The sequence below is a fragment of the Chelonia mydas genome, chromosome 2 (assembly GCF_015237465.2).
Source record: "Chelonia mydas isolate rCheMyd1 chromosome 2, rCheMyd1.pri.v2, whole genome shotgun sequence".
Classification (NCBI taxonomy): domain Eukaryota; kingdom Metazoa; phylum Chordata; order Testudines; family Cheloniidae; genus Chelonia; species Chelonia mydas.
This window is the reverse complement of record NC_057850.1, coordinates 180,213,793-180,230,652: the sequence shown is the minus strand read 5'-3', so window position 1 is coordinate 180,230,652 and position 16,860 is coordinate 180,213,793. Positions and strand designations below refer to the sequence as shown.

Here is a 16,860-nt window from a genome sequence, read left to right as displayed (position 1 = left end):
GGGCAAGAAGAGGTGGGAGCATGGCAGTTCCAGCCAGCCACATGTGACCACCAATGCATTCAACCGGCAGCACAGATGGCAGGAAAAAACAAAACAGAGGAGGCTGTGACCATTATGGGCCGCCCCTTTTCCTGACGTGTCTCTGAGGTTCCCATGAGACCAAGGTAGGTGACAGGGTGTAACAGCTGCAAAGTCCAGCAGAGTGTGGAGAAGAGAAGCAATGCATGGAGGGTGAACTGCTTGAAACATCACCCCATGAGCGGGGATGCTGAAACCAGGGAGCTGATTGGTCAGGGGCTCCTTTTAAACCGCCTGCCTGGTTTCTTTTCATAGGGTCTTTCAGCAGCTGACTAGAGTGCCTGCTCTCTGCTCCCACAGAAGCACACAAGTAGCAGGACAGCTCCTGAGCCTCTCTCTCCTGGCTGGATCCCTCTGGTATGTGCAGGTAAAGGCAGAGAAGGAAAGACATCCAGCTTACCGGCCGGTAGTTGTAGCTTGACCAGGGCAGATCTGGGTTTTGAACCCGGCCCAGCTAACGTTCAGAATTGGGTTTTGAACCCATCCCATCCAGTGTCCTGGGACTATGGGGCAGGTAGCTGCTCAGCAGTCCGGTCCACTACACGTTTCCTAGTGGTTGCTTCTTTCAGCTGCAGGCAACTGGCTCCTAATCTGTACATAGCTCAGCAGAAGGGATGATTTGGGAGCCAGATGAATGCAGTGGAAAGGTGGGGCCACTGAGCAGCCAGGAGGGCAACAGAAAAGAAGTCGGGGAGAAGGGGCAAAAGATGTGGGGAGAGGAGGAGGAGGAAGCCATGGCAAGAAGAGGAAGATGGGAGCAAGATGCTTTTTCAAGAGGTATTTTTCTAAATCAGCCAGTGGTGTAGAGGCCCCCTGGTGAATGGGATGTGTGCACTCTGATGAGTTCTGGGTGACTACTCTCAGAATTTTTTCTACCTACATTCTGAAGAGGAAAGGAAGTAAAAATGAATAAGATACCCACAAAACATTAACCTTGTGACCCTCCTCCCATCCGCCCCCGCAGATCTCCTGCCCTGTTTATCAAGAGAATTGTCCCTGGCAGATGTTTTGACACATCAGCTATACACCAGAGAGAAAGAAAGGACAGACAGAGAGGAAGAGTTGGGAAAATCTAGAAAACAGGGAGGAACAAGGTGGAAGGGATCTATGAAACCGAGTGCTTCACAGAGAGACTATAAAGGGGGAGAAAGAGCAAGAGAAATGGAGGAAGATAGTGAGGATGAATAAAAAATGGAAAGCAGAGATAACAAAAATACAAGAAAGAGGGAGAGAGAAAATGAGCCAAAAAAACCCCGAGTGAGATTCAGCAGTGAAGCCAAAAATATGGTGGCCGCAGGAACAGATGGCGTCACAAATGCGGAGGGGTCTCCAACCCAAGGAACTTGGGAACAACTACTGTAAGAAGTACAACACTGCAAGATTTAAAGGACCACGTTCAGACTTGGTTTAAGACCTTTCACCCCAATGCAGTGATATCAAGGCTAAATTTCACGTAATAAGATTTGGAAAATGATCACTTAGTAGTTACATGAGGAGTTACTGGGGGAGGAATAGCTCAGTGGTTTGAGCATTGACCTGCTAAACCCAGGGTTGTGAGTTCAATCCCTGAGGGGGCCATTTAGGGATTGGGGCAAAAATTGGGGACTGGTCCTGCTCTGAGCAGGGGGTTGGACTAGATGACCTCCTGAAGTCCCTTCCAATCCTGATAGCCTATGATTCTAAGTCTTACCTGCTGCAGCTGAACAAAGGATAAGGGGTAAGTGCTTCTTATTGGCCCAGAGGGTGACAGATCATCAAGAAGCTCTGCTACTGTGCCTAGCTGCAATGCAGGAAAAGCAGATTTAGACTGGTCATAAAATTCAATATTTAATTAGTAGCTAAATAAGACAACAATATGGTCCAAATTCTGCTCTCAGTTACACTGTTGTAAATCCGATGTAACTATTGACTTCCAATGAATTACTCCAAATTTATTATTTGAGGTAGCTCGGAGCAGAATTTGGCTCTGTTAAGTATCATCTAAGAGGACTTTTAAAATAACTGAACCCACATTTATTTTTGAAGCAGTAAGGCCCCAATTCAGCAAGATGTTTAGGCACAAGTTGAAATTTAAGCATGCCATCGGTCCACTGACTTTATTAAGACAATCCACAAGTTTAAAGTTAAACATGTGCTTAAGTACCTTTCTGAATTCATCCAATGGGCACAACTATACTGCAGGTTAACATACCTATGGTGCCCTCTGATCTCTTTTTGAGATGATAAGAGCTCTCTTTCAGACTATGTTTCTCTCTCAACATTTGCTGTGGATTCTATGTATTAGTCAGGAGGCACACAATACGCATAATGCCCTCTATAGGCTCAAAGGTTCAAGTGTTTTGGGATTTTTTGAATAAGAGCATCAGAATTTTAGTCTATTTTACACAAATGTCTCCACGGGCCCAGTGTAAATTGTACATTGGTGATTCCAAATATTTTCCAAAAAGTCAGTATTTGCTTTCAAGTAGTGCTGCAGAAAAGCCACTACAAAAAAGAGCACTTCAAATGTTGTAGAATTCGATATATATTTTACACACATTCACAGTAAAAAGAAAACAATGAAATGCTGGGTGTTTCAAAATAAGAAAAAAGCAAGCTTTTGCACAGGCACATTCAAAAATGAGAATGCAACATTAAAAACAAACATCAACATTATGTATGCACGTTCCTACACATGCCATAGGATAACCTCAACCATCTATTCACATGCGAGCACTGATTTTCATAGATTCATAGATATTTAGGTCAGAAGGGACCATTATGATCATCTAGTCTGACCTCCTGCACAACGCAGGCCACAGAATCTCACCCACCACTCCTGCAAAAAACCTCACACCTATATCTGTGCTACTGAAGTCCTCAAATCGTAGTTTAAAGATTTCAAGAGCAGAGAATCCTCCAACAAGTGACCCGTGCCCCATGCTACAGAGGAAGGCGTAAAACCTCCAGGGCCTCTTCCAATCTGCCCTGGAGGAAAATTCCTTCCTGACCCCAAATATGGCGATCAGCTAAACCCTGAGCATATGGGCAAGATTCATCAGCCAGATACTACAGAAAATTCTTTCCTGGGTAACTCAGATCCCACCCCATCTAATATCCCATCACAGGCCATTGGGCCTATTTTGTACATAAAAATAGAGTGACTACTCAAAGACAGTAGTCTGGATATAAGTGGGTTATTCATACAATAAAATTTTATAATTTACCAGTTCTATGGCATGCACATCACCACGGCGTTGGCCGGCCAGTCAGCAGGTCCCGGGGCTGCTCCGGCCGGCGAGGCTGGTGCTGGGGCCTCTCCGGCCCGCCCATGATGTACACATAGCTATGTGTAATATTACTCACTATTGAATATATACTAGCTCAGAGAAACCTTATAAGGCAGCCTCTTGTCTTCTGGGACCACCCTAAAGTATGCTTAGACAGATGGGGCAGTTCTGCTTCACCTTCACTGGATAGTCATTTCTGTGAAAAATTTCACTTCTGCAGACCACTTGAGCTGGATGACTTACGACAGGCTGTGCTGTATTATCTGATATCAGTAAAGAATGTTGCAACACTTCATATGCCATAGCAAAATGGGTCAGGCTTATCAATCAAAAATGCTGTCTGGCCAAAACTAAAGAATTACAGAGCCCCATCCAAACTTACGAATTACTACATCCAACTTACCCACTCCCCCAAACAAAAAAAATGTCCGCTATGGCATATAGAGTATTTATTTGCAAAACACAGCACCTCCTCTCTTCCCATCCTTCTCTTTCTTTTCAATCCACCAGCAGCTAAAGCAGCCTCTCCTTAAACTTTTCTCTTCAGCAGGCTGTGAAATAAACCCCAAGGGCTTACCCAAACTTTGAGTTATCCAAAGGCTGGATAACTACAGCTATACAAATATCACTCATTTTAGTGAGACTTAACACACAGCACAGTATATATTATAAATATTGCATTTTATTTACAAGTCATGCACACTGACATATTTCCTTTTGGTGTAATAGGGTAAGATAAATGTTAGTGATTGGTGGGGGTAATTTTGAGGCCAGAGTCAAAATGCTTGTCAAACTGAATAAATCCGATTTTAACACAGCTAATTTTGGCAAAGCAGTGTTAGTCCTATGGCTTAGCACTTCCATAGTGCTTTTCATCTGCAGATCTCAAAGAGGTTAACAAAATTATCATCCTCCCATTTTACAGAAAGGGAAACAGAAGCAGAGGTTCACTGATTTACTCAAAGTCAGACAGCAAGAAAATGGCTGAGCCAGGAAGAGAAGTCAGAAAGCCTTTCTCCTAGTCCCATGCCCTATATCCTCCTCTCCTCAAGAGGGTTAAGAAGCCTTTTATCTATGAGTTTTTATTCTCTCCTCCCTGCTCCTTTATATAGTGCCCGTAGATGGACATTCCAACTTCATAAAAATGTTCCTTACGAAGAAAAAAGTATGCATGCACAGATACACCTACAGGGTAACAAATGAACATTTACCTTCTCCATTGCCACTTGCCCATATGCATATTTGGGTGTTGTTGGCGGGATAGGGCCCTCAGGTAAGTGCTTATACTAGGAAAATAAAAGAGACCACATGAAACTTGAATATGAAACACATTGTAACCAAATTCTCATCTAACATTTTGTAACTTAAGGGGAATAAAGACAGCAAACTAAAGACAGATTTGGTCAAAAGTAAAATTTTTCATAGAGCTGTAGGAATGCATTTGCAGTAGGTCTTAAAACAGAAGTGTTAAAATCCACCTGATTTAGTTACATACTACACATGATTTCAACAGTAACTCAGAAATAGGAGCCTTCATAAGAACCTAGATAAATAGACAAACAGTTGTCTGAGACTGCCCTCTCTTCAAATCTCATGTACATCATTCCCAGTTTGTGAAACCATCTGGTCTTCCGAGCAGGTTTTTGTACGTTATGATACCTAGCCTGGGCCTGCCAGAGTCTCTATAAGCCTCAGCCTCATCCAATACACATCACGCGTTCTGTCCACTAAGGGCCAAAATCCACTCTCAGTGCCACCAGACAAGTTCTTATTTACTCCAGACAAGCATAGTGGCAACTGCAAAGAGACTTTGTTCAAAAATAAGGCAGAGCTCTGCAGAACCCGTTTCATTCACTTTGTATCCCTGCCTTGTTCATTGAACAAGATCCTGTCTTGTGCACTGAAGAGGCAGAATTCCAGAAGAAGAGATGCATACTTACATGTGCACGAGGGGGCCTCATTACGATTACCTGCACAGCCTTAACCATTTCCTCACTTTGGAGTCCTTAGTTTTGCATCTTTAAATTTCTTAATACCTTTTTTTTTTTTTTTTTTTTTTTTTAAAGTTTCCTAGGTTTGTTGTTTTCTTTTAAATAAAAAATTCCATCCTGTGAACCTATTTGCTATTCAGCACCAGGCTGTTATGTCTTGCACAAGATGCATGCTCAAAGCTCTGCCTCATCTCTTATGCACTTGTAGAGGTAAAAATTCATTCATATCACGTACTTCTGCATGCACAATACTAATAGACTGTTGTGAGATACTAAAATAGCTCATGGAATTTGAAAAACACAATAAGTGCACATGCACAAAATGTTGGTATTAGTGTTGCCAACTTTCTACACACACACGCACACACACACAACTGAACACCCCCCTCCCCCACCCCTCCTCCGAGACCCTGCACCTTCTCTGAGGCCCCGCCCCCGCTCACTCCATCTCCCCTTCCTCTGTCGCTTGCTCTTCCCACCCTCACTTGCTCATTTTCACCGGGCTGGCTCAGGGAGTTGGCGTGCGAGAGGTGGTGAGAGCTCCAGCTGGGGGTGCGGGCTCTGGGGTGGGGCCAGAAATGAGGAGTTCAGGGTATGGGAGGGGGCTCTGGGTTGAGGTCTAAAGTGGGTTGGGATGCATGGGGGGTGAGGGCTCCGGCTGGGGGTGCAGGAAGTAGCTCTGGGCTGGAGGGTGGAGCTGAGGGGTTCAGAGTATGGGAGGGGGCTCTGGGCTGAGGCAGGGGGTTGCAGGGTGGGAGGGGGTACAGACTTTGGGCTGGGCATATGGGTTCTGGGGTGAGGCCAGAAATGAGGGCTCTAGCTAGGGGTGCAGGCTCTGGTGAGGGGCTGGGGATGAGGGATTTGGGGTGCAGGAGGGGGTTTCAGGCTGGGGCTGAAGGGTTCAGAGTGCGAGAAGGTGCTCTGGGGCTGGGAGTGCAGGATCTGGGGTGGGGCTGGGGATGAGAGGTTTGGGGTGTAGGAGGGTGCTCCGGGTTGGGGCAGGGGTGGCGGGGGGAATGAGGGCTGTGGCTGGGGGTACGGGCTCTGGGGTAGGGCTGGGGATGAGGGGTTTGGGGTAAAGGAGGGTGCTCCTGGCTGGGATTGAGAGGTTCAGAGGACGGGAGGGGGATCAGGGCCGGGGCAGAGAGTTCGGATGTGGGGGGGTCAGGAGTGCAGGCTCTGGGCAGTGCTTACCTCAGGCAGCCCCTGCCCCAGGAGCCAGAGAGGGGACATGCCGCAGCTGCTGGGAGCTGCAGGGAGACTGCCTCAGCCCTGCTGTGCCACCGAGCGGACTTTTAAACAACCCGGTCAGCAGTGCTGACCGGAGCCGCCAGGGTCCCTTTTTGACTGGGCGTTCCTGTTGAAAACCAGACACCAGGCACCCTAGTTGGTATAGGGTGGGCATAAGAGGAAGTTACTCATTTTGTGCAGTAACGATGGTTCTTTGAGATGTGTCCTCCTATCGGTGCTTCACCATAGGTGCGTGTCCCTGCAATTGTGATCAGAGATTTGTGTAGCAATGTCTGTTTGGTCCACACATACGCTTCCCCCCGACACACCCCGCCCTGCTCTGCCTCGAGGCTAATTAGTGTTGAGTGGGCAAACCACCCTCAGTTCCTTCTGTTCAGAGCTTCAAAGTAGAGGGGAGGAAGGTGGGCTGTGGAGCACCCATAGGGACACACATCTCAAAGAACCATCGTTACTGCACAGGGTGAATAGCTTCCTCTCCTTCTTCTTCTTCGAGTAGTGTCCCTAGAAGTGCTCCACTGTAGGTCACTCCCGAGAAGTATCCCAGATGGGAGGTTGGGGCTTCGGAATCAAGTCTGTTATGGATAGTAATACCGCATAGCTGTAGCTAGCATTGGCAGCAGAGTCCCCCGTAATCATGTAGTGTTCTGCAGTGGTATGCATGGATGCCCAGGTGGCTGCTCTGCCGATTTCCAAGATAGAGACATTCTTGAGGAAGGTGACCGAGGAGGAAGGCGACATCGTGACATGTGTGGGGATTCCAGATGGAGATACTACACTGCAAACCTCATAGCAGTGTTTGATACAGTTCGAGACCCATTTGGAGAGTCTTTGCGCCGATACTGCTGTGCCTTTAGACCTATCTGGAATGGAAAGGAAGAGTTTAGGAGATTTCCTAAAAGCATTCATCCTGTCCCAGTAGAAGGCCAGGGCTCTCCTAACATCCAGAGTGTGACGTATGGACTCTCTGCTACTGCAGTGAGGCTTAGGGTAAAAGGTTGGGAGGTGAATCGGGCGGTTCATGTGAAAAGATGAGGTTGCCTTGAGTATGAACTTTGTGTGCAGCCTGAGAGTAACCTTGTCATGAAAGAAACCTGTAAACGGGGGGTGCGCCATCAGTGCTGCTATCTCCCCCATTTCTCCTCCCTGAGGTGATGGTGACCAGCAATGCTGTCTTCATTGACAGGTGTGTAAGCGAACAAGTGGCCACAGGATCAAAGGGCGGTCTAGTCAGGCTCTTTAAAGCTAAGTTCAGTTCCCATGTTGATATGGGATGTCTGGGTTATGGAAAGAGGTTCGCTATGCCCTGGAGGTATCTCTTTGTAGCTGGGTGTGAGAAAACTGAGTATCCCTCTGTTGGTTGATGGAAAACCAGTATGGCCGCCAGGCATACTTTGAGTGAACTCAGAGATAGACTACATACTCAAGATGTCAGGGTTAACACCACAGGGAGAGTAGCAGATACCAGGATAATTTGCCTGGAATTGCACCAAACTTGAGACCTGGTCCACTTTTGCAGGTAAGTACAATGGGCAGTCAATGTCTTACTGTATAGTAACACTTTCTGTATCTCCTCAGAGCAGAAGCTCTCTGTGTGTTGGAACCCTGAAGAAGCCAGGCCTAGAGCCGGAGTATCCACAGGTTGGTATGGAGAGTGCATCCTTCATTCTGCAAGAGGAGGTAAGGAGTGGGTTGAAGAGGGATTGGTGGACACGCGGCCAGCTGTGACAGCTATGGGTATCACATCAGTCCTGGCCAGTTGGGAGCAATCAGTATGATGTTTGTTTTTTCTCTTTTTATGTGTAACAGGACCTTCAGCAGCAGAAGGAACAAGAGGAAGGCGTATAGAAGGCCCTCGTCCCTTGGAAGAAGAAGAGCGTCCCCTAATGAGTGCTGTCCAAGGCCAGCCCTGGAGCAGTGGCGTGTGCATTTCTTGTTCTGGTAAGTGGCAAACCAGTATATCGTCAGTGTGCCCCATTGACTGAATATGCTGTGAAGTACTACTGGGTTCATTTACCACTCGTGGTCGTGTGAGAACTTGCAACTGAGACTGTCTGCTGTTGCGTTCTGCACTCCCGGTAGACAGGCCACTGATAATAGAACATTATGGGAAATGCACCAGTTCCAGAGCTTTAGCACTTCTGCACAGAGGGAGGACAATCTGGTGACTCCCTGGCAATTTATATAGTACGTGCACTCGATGTTGTCTGTCATGACTTTTGTGCGTGGACCTCTGATCAGTGGAAGAAAGTGAACATAAGTGTTCCTGACGGCTCTGAGTTCGAGGTGGTTGATGTGGAGAGTCGCCTCCATGGGCGACCATTTGCCCCGAGTCATGAGGTTGTTGAGATGTGCATGCCAATCTATCAGGGACGCTTCCGTCGTGACTAGTAGTGTCGGGGGCACTGTGTGAGTGGGACCCCTGTGCAAATGGCTGTTGAGTCTTTCCACCAATCCAGGGAGTGTTTGACCCAGAAAGACACAGAGAGGTTTGTCTAACCTGCCTTTGCTTGGCCTGTAACCACGTCTTCAGGCACCTCAAGTGAAGTCTGGCAGGAGATATTTCAAACATGCCCCCCGCCACGTGCCCCAGAAGCTGGAGGCAATGTCTGGCCGATGTTTGAGGGCTAGTTTGCCTTGTCTCTCTAAGTGCCGACAAGCTGGGAAATCTGTGCTGTGGAAGGAGCACTCTCATTTCCAGTGAGTCGAGATCGCCCTCTATAAATTCCAACCATTGTACGGGAATTAGAGTCAATTTTTGGATGTTCACTCGTATGCCCAATTTCGTGAGTACGTCCATAGTTCCATGGGTGGCCGGTAGGGCTTCTTCGAAGGAGACAGTTGTCTAAGACTGGGTAGATCATGATCCCCTGAGTACGCAGGTGGGCTGCCACTATGGAGAGGACCTTGGAAAATACTCTGGGAGCCAACAAGAGGCCAAAAGGGAGTTCTCTGTACTGGTACTGATCCTGACCCAGAGTAAATTGGAGGAATTGTCTGTAGGATGGCAGGATCAATATGTGGAAATAAGTGTCCTGAAACTTGAGGGCCGAGAACAAATCTCCCTGTTCCAAACATGGAATAATCACCACTAATGTGACACATCTTGACTTTTTGAGCCTTGATATATTTGTTCAGTGCTCTGAGATCCAGTAGGGGTCTCCAATCTCCAGTTTTCTCGGGGATCAGGAGATATCGAGAGTAAAAACCTTTGCCTCAGAGATGCAGTGGGATGGGTTCTATGGCTTCTAAGCAGAGGAGGTGATCCAGTCACAACAGTCTCTCATGAGAAGCATCCCTGAAGAGGATTGAATACACATGGGAGATTACTTCCAAAACCCATCTGTTGGATGGATTCCCAGTTGGGACGGAACAGAGCAAGGCTGTATCCAGAAGGACGAGAAAACCTGGAAAGTGGCAGCTGCTGTCAAAGGCAGTGATCTCTCAGGGCCTCGACCAAGGTGTCAAAACTGATGTTTTGAGGTGGAAGACTGCAATGTTGAAAATTGAGAGCTTGATGGTTTGCACCTCAGAAACTTGGACCTTTTTCCTCTGTGGCTCATAATAGCATTGTGGGGGGGAACTGCGGTATACGCAGTTTGTGAGAAGACTGAGGGCTACATTCTTTTTTTGTCCGGGCGTATTGATCCCCACTGACCAAAGTGTGGTTCTGGAGTCCTTTAGAGTGTGGAGCGACTCATTGGTCTTCTCAGCAAACAACTTAGAGCCTTTGAAGGGGAGGTCTTTGACAGCTGTCTGAATCTCCTTTGGGAAACCCAAAAGATGCAACTATGAAGCTCACCGCATCACAACTGCCATTGAGATGGAACCGGACACTGTATCAGCTGCATAAAGTGCTGTCTGCAGTGTTGTTTTGGCCACCACCTACCCCACATCAATAATGGCTCAGAATTGTTCCCGTTGTGACTCCGGTAGATGGTCAATACAGATGCTGAATTTGGCATAATTCATATTAGTCGTACTTTGTCCTTAAGGCCTAGTAGTTTGCAATTCTGAATTGCAAAGTAGCAGAAGAGCAGGCCTTCCTTCCAAATAAGTCAAGGCACTTCCAATCCCTATCATAAGGGGTGGATCTGGAACAATGTTGGCAGCCACATGAGTTAACCGCTTATATCACGATGGAATTAGAGGGAGGGTGGGAAAAAAGAAATTCTGTATCTGTGGCGGGGCGGGGGGGGTGTACATAGTACTTTTTAATTGGCCCTTTTGCCTATTGGTGTGGCCGATGCTGGTGGTTGCCATACAAGCTTAACTGGGTCCAAAAGCTATCCTCAAGGAGGAGGATGTATGTAAAATATCCAGCAGCTTAAGGTGAGTGTCTGTTATCTCCTCCAGAAGAATTAGTAAGGTATCTGCCACCCTCTTCGTAAGGTCTTGGAAGAGCTTAAAATCATCTGCCATAGATAGTGGAGGGAGGGAGTTTGTTTGTTTTTTTTTAAACAGGGGAAGAAAAAAACACAAAGGAAACTATGAAACTAAGAAAAGAACAAAAGTACTAAAAACCACCTCAGAAAGCATTTCTAAAGAAGTAAAGTATCCGTGAACTGACTGCTAATTGCTCCATCTCTAGCCAGGGGCAGTTGAGAAGGAACTGAGGGGGGGTTTGCCTGCAAAATGCTAATTAGCCTCGAGGCAGAGCATGCAGGGGAGAGTTTGGAGTGCATGTGCAGGCCAAACTGACACCTCTACCAAAGGTCTCTGATCAGAACCGCGCGGACGCACCTGCACATATGCCTACAGTAGAGCACCTATAGGGACATTACTTGAAGAATTGCTGCCCTTCATTTAAGATAGTTGTAATAAACAGTTAAGTTCCTTTATGGAACCAGATGAATGAAACAACGGCGGCCTCCACCACAAAGGCGCACCTTACTGCCCAAAGCAAAGACACAGGCAAGCAAAAGAAGCTGCCCTGGCTGTTGTTCTGTGAAGGTCTGTGTGTCTCTCAAAGAGTGGGAGTAATGCCACAGAAAGAGACCAAGGTCTGGTCTCCTCTGAAAAGTTAGGTTGACACAGCTACAGCACTCAGGGGGTTTGACACCGAATTAACTCCCAGTGCAGATACACCTATATTGACAAAAGAATGCTTCCGTCAACTGAGCTACTGGTACTCAAGGAGACAGAGCTCATCCAGCGATGGAAAAACTCCTTCCGTCCATGCAGTCTGCAGCTATGTTATGTGGTTATGTAATAGTAGGATTTTATGTTTGTATTTTGTATAATTTAGAATGAAGGATAAAGAATAATAATGTAGCATGTATTAAATGTACTGGTGTATAATTTGACCATATCCTGCCAGCCATCCTTTCTGAAAGCAGAAAGGAATGCCCTAATGGGTCATTGGGAGAGATGCATGAACCAGAATCTGTGGTTGTGCTGATTTCAAGGCAATGACAGACCTTTTAGGGTCACCACTTAGTTGTAGGTTTAGCATTTTAAAATAAGTAAAAGAATGCAGTGGTTGTTTACTTTTGCATTGCAATTGGATATTCCTGTTCAAAATGTTCTGTGTAAATTAATTCTGTTTTGTGTGTCAATGAGGAATGTGTGAGTTAAGAGTTAAGTGTGAAGGCCATCGCTGAGCCAGATGGTCTAGGGAGAAACTGAAGACAGATGCAAGGGCGCCAGGAGACTGCAACACGCCCCTATTGAAATGTCAGAGGAGGGCAGATTGATGACTCTAAAGATGAGACAGGCACCTATCAATGGCGACAAGATAGCTGTGATCAAAACCAGCCTGGGATAACTCCCTGAGAGACTTGATGAAACAACAAGATAAAGGATGAGAAGGACAATTTAAGAAAACAAGCACTCGTCAAACAACAATTGATTACAGCATGCTGGTGCAAAACTCATTAGTCCCAATGAAGAAAAATCACAACATAAACAGGGGGCCTTGCCATGAAACTTTGGGTTCATCCTGCCAAGACTTCCCCGGAGCATCGTGTCGTGACCGACAGAACCCGGCTCCTACCTCCCCGTGATCAACCTAGCTGGCCACTACATTGATCCGGACTCTGGACTGGTACGTATAACATTGACTGGCGGGTGGGGGGGGGGGAGGGAGGGGGAGAGAGAGAGAGAGAGAGAGAGAGAGAGTGTGTGTGTGTGTGTGTGTGTGTGTGTGTGTGTGTGTGGTGTGACTGAATGCATATGCTAATTGTTGTATCTTCAATAAGCGTGGTGTATTGCCTTTTCCCCTAAAAAAAATCCCATGTACTTCTTCTTATAAGCATAACATTTTTGCTGGACAGCTATGGTGCTGTAGCTGTGCCACTATAGTCACCATAGTGTAGACGTGGTTAGCAATGGTAGCAAAGAAGCACCAAACAGACCAAGGGAATCAGGGGCAGAAAAGCCAGGAGACAGTCAGAACAAGTAGCCTGTTTTTAAAAGCCAAACTGAAGCAGCTTGTCTACTAGACCATGACAAAGCAATCCCTACATCTGACATATCTCCCTGCCAAGTTTCAACCATTTCATTGGTAGAGTTGTTAAAAAAAGAATGATTTAGATCCCTAGATAATGGCACAACTCCAATTCTTCCTCACTCTTTGTACTTGAAAATGGCTCAACCAGTTCTGCTCAAGCTTTCATAAAATCCACTCCAAACAATTTTCACACTAGGAAAGAAACCAAACATGGATCGTTTCAGTCCAAAAGCAGAAAGTTATAAGCAAACCGAAAGAGGCGTGTTAGGTCAGGAAAACAGACAATGTGTCTCCCCCCCCCCAAAAAAAAAAAAAAGCCTATAGGGGCTCACTACATGTTATGCTTATGTCATAAATATAAAGGGAAGGGTAAAGGGGTTAAGAAGCTAGGATAACCTCACTGGCACCTGACCAAAATGACCAATGAGGAGACAAGATACTTTCAAAAGCTGGGAGGAGGGAGAAAAACAAAGGGTCTGTGTCTGTCTGTGTGATGCTTTTGCTGGGGACAGAACAGGAATGGAGTCTTAGAATTTAGTAAGTAATCTAGCTAGATATGCGTTAGATTATGATTTCTTTAAATGGCTGAGAAATTAAGTTGTGCTGAATAGAATGGATATTCCTGTCTGTGTGTCTTTTTGTAACTTAAGGTTTTGCCTAGAGGGAATCTCTATGTTTTGAATCTGATTATCCTATAAGATATTTACCATTGTGATTTTACAGAGGTGATTCTTTTTTACTTTTTACTTCTATTAAAATCCTTCTTTTCAGAAACTGAATGCTTTTTCATTGTTCTTAAGATCCAAGGGTTTGGGTCTGTGGTCACCTATGCAAATTGATGAGGATTTTTACCAAACCTTCCCCAGGAAGTGGTGCAAGGGTTGGGAGGATTTTGGGGGGAAAGATGTTTCCAAACAACGCTTTCCTAATAAATAAACCCAGATAAACGTTTGGTGGTGGCAGCGAAAGTCCAAGGGCAAAGGGTAAAATAGTTTGTACCTTGGGGAAGTTTTAACCTAAGGTGGTAAAAGTAAGCTTAGGAGGTTTTCATGCAGGTCCCCACATCTGTGCCCTAGAGTTCAGAGTGGGGAAGGAACCTTGACGGCTTACAACAAATCTTATCATTTTGAAAGCAGGTATTCGTTACAGGACAACTCGCTTTTCAAACATAACTTTACCTCAAAATGTGATTGAGCAGACAGACTCTTGTTGGTTTAGAACCCACAGCACAGACAGGAAGACTTTGTTTAGATGCTCTGGATATGCAGGGAAAAGCTAAACAAACCACAGTGTAAAAGTTGCATACACCAGTCTGGCCTACCGAAATAGGCAGTGCTTACGCTAACACTTCAGATGCTATCAAAACCAGCTCTCTGCATGAAGTCGTATCTCCCTCGGTTCACATGCATGCAAACACTAAAGCTCACATTTCAGATAGGCACTCGCTTTAATTAAGGAACTCAAGAGCAGTACTTTTTTTTGTGAAGTTCATTGGCAAGGGAAGCCACATAAAGATGTGAGGACTGAGGTGAACTATACTCTAAGGGAGGCAATATAAAGCTATCAAACTATGATAAGACTTGGCAAGTTAAGCTTGGGAACAATAGAGAAGGTTATGAGAATGTTCTACAGTAGCCTTTCAATGGAGACAAAAATAAACCCACCTTGATTTGTGCTTAAACACAGAGAGGGGCCCAAAGCAAATACTTGGATTGAACAGTCTTGAATTTTGGGGTGTTCAAAGCCCAGATTCAAATTCCGCAGCTCAGCCTCATCTCTTGTTTGTAAAGTTATGAAGGGCAAGTCTGTTCATCAGAGTTAGCTTTCCCACTCTTAGAGACCCCAAACACCAGAGTGCACAACATAAAGTTTGGAAGCAGACTTTGGGTGATTTTTTATACAATAATCAAAGAAGTCAACAGCAGCAAAAACCAGCAGCATATTTCAGTGCCTGAAGTGGATAATAAATAAATTGGCAGAATTTTTTTTTTATAATTTTGACAGATAACATCCATGTTTGTTTTTAAGCATTTTCCCCCTATTTTTATCTACTTAAATTTTTCACACTTGGGGGCATTATGGAAGAGTCAGACAATAACTATTTAAAGACAGCAGAGATTGAGATTCAAAAGGTTAAAGCTTTATAACCTCTAAATCACAGATCGTCAACATCATCTGTCAAAATATTCAAAGTAAACGTTCTTAAATCAAAGTCTAAATAAGTCCTCAAGTAGCACTTTTCTAACTTTGCCTATCTGTACATTTCTGTTCTTATCTTTTTTCACTGGTTTGTGTGTGCTCAGTGAAATCAACATTTACTGATAAAAAACCTAAACCTTCCAAACCTAGTAATAAATCAGGATGCATTAGGCAACCCACACCAATGCAAAACCAGGAGAGCTCACACAATAAGCTAGTGAGGTTTTAAAGAAACATTCTAAAAGCCATGTCTTTTACAAACACTCACCCTACCAATGACTTCTCTCAGAGCAAAATATTTGTCGGTGAGGTCCCCTGCTTCACTCAGTGGAGCGTCATAGTCATAACTAGTAGGCTGTGATGAATATGGCATGTTTGCCCCTGTGAAAATCAAAAATTAAGAAATCAAAAACAATTGATGGAGCTTCTCCAGTCCCCTCCCCAATGGGATAGTTTTTTAGACTTGTTTCTTTCCACCCACAAATTTCTTTGTTCATAGCATCTCTAAGTCTAGTGATTCAGCTTGGGTCCCCTTCAGGAAACCATCCCTAATCAGGACAGAACTTAAGCACCTGCTTACATTTCATTGAAGTCTGTTGGAGTTAAGCACATGCTTAAGAAACACCCTAAACTGGAATGGATTTATGCATATGCTTAAGTGTGTTCCTGAATGAGGGCTTTGGATAATGAAGTGGTGATTAGCAGAGATGTAGTGCTGCTGAAGTATTGCTCCTGCGTCTGAAATATAGGAGGTGATATGCTCTGGAACTTTTTAATTCAGGGGCTCCTTGGCACCCAATCCTCCTTCCCCACTGGCATTTAGAATACTTATCTGTGTGTCTTGAGAAAATGAATACAGAATTGATTTAGGACATGGTGGACCTAAAGGCTGAAAGTTTAGAGTGTGTGTAATTTGTAATATACTGTAAATGACAGGTGTAGGCCTCACCTGTAATTGGAAAGCAAGTCACTTTTCTCTAATTGTTTCTTACCATTCCAATAGGCAAAATTGGTTCCACCTATAAACATGTACCTAAAAAGAAAAACAAATAAAGCCACTCAAACCAGGCTTTGCTGACTGCCACCTTACTCACATTTTTCATTAAAAACAAATCCTCTCTTGAACATGCACTTACATGTTAACGTTAGCGCCACGTGCCAGGATTTCATCAAGAGTTTTAGCTATCGTATTTGTTGGCACAACAGAATGAGGGTGACCCCAGTGATCCAGCCAGCCAGTGTAGAACTCAGAGTTTACCTGCCCAGGGTGAAATGTGGAGAGTTGGGGAGAGAACATGAAAAGCGGGGGAGAAGAAGGAATATACAAAGGAAGTAATATCAGAATTAGAGGTTAAGTTATTTTACACTCAATTTATGTCACTAGCAATAAGAAAAAAAGCAGCTAAGTGCATTTGAATCATTTTCAAATAATTACTATAAATACAGTGAAATATGTTAAAAGCCAGCCACCCACAGGAGATGAGGCAGCCCTTTAGCTAAGATTAAGTCCTTCTCTCAAAGCGGCTAAGGCGTCAAAATGGCTCCGAATCAGCTCACATCCCATTAACTTGTGTAAAAATCTATAGTAGTTAAAAACAGGATGCAGATTTTTAACCTACCCTAT

The 16,860-nt window shown here is 44.9% G+C and overlaps 1 protein-coding gene across 7 annotated transcripts in view; it reads right to left on the bottom strand.

Moving 5' to 3' along the window:
- GLB1 (galactosidase beta 1) overlaps positions 1–16,860 on the bottom strand; it is a 66,358-nt gene that overhangs the window by 16,543 nt on the left and 32,955 nt on the right. For all 7 annotated transcript variants that reach the window (XM_037890203.2, XM_027832838.3, XM_037890205.2 and 4 more), the window contains exons 8-12: positions 16,373–16,494; positions 16,229–16,269; positions 15,505–15,617; positions 4,559–4,633; positions 1,769–1,858 (exon numbers count right to left, since the gene is read on the bottom strand). In XM_037890203.2, the coding sequence (XP_037746131.1) occupies positions 1,769–1,858; positions 4,559–4,633; positions 15,505–15,617; positions 16,229–16,269; positions 16,373–16,494 (441 nt within the window). The remainder of the gene's footprint in view (positions 1–1,768; positions 1,859–4,558; positions 4,634–15,504; positions 15,618–16,228; positions 16,270–16,372; positions 16,495–16,860) is intronic.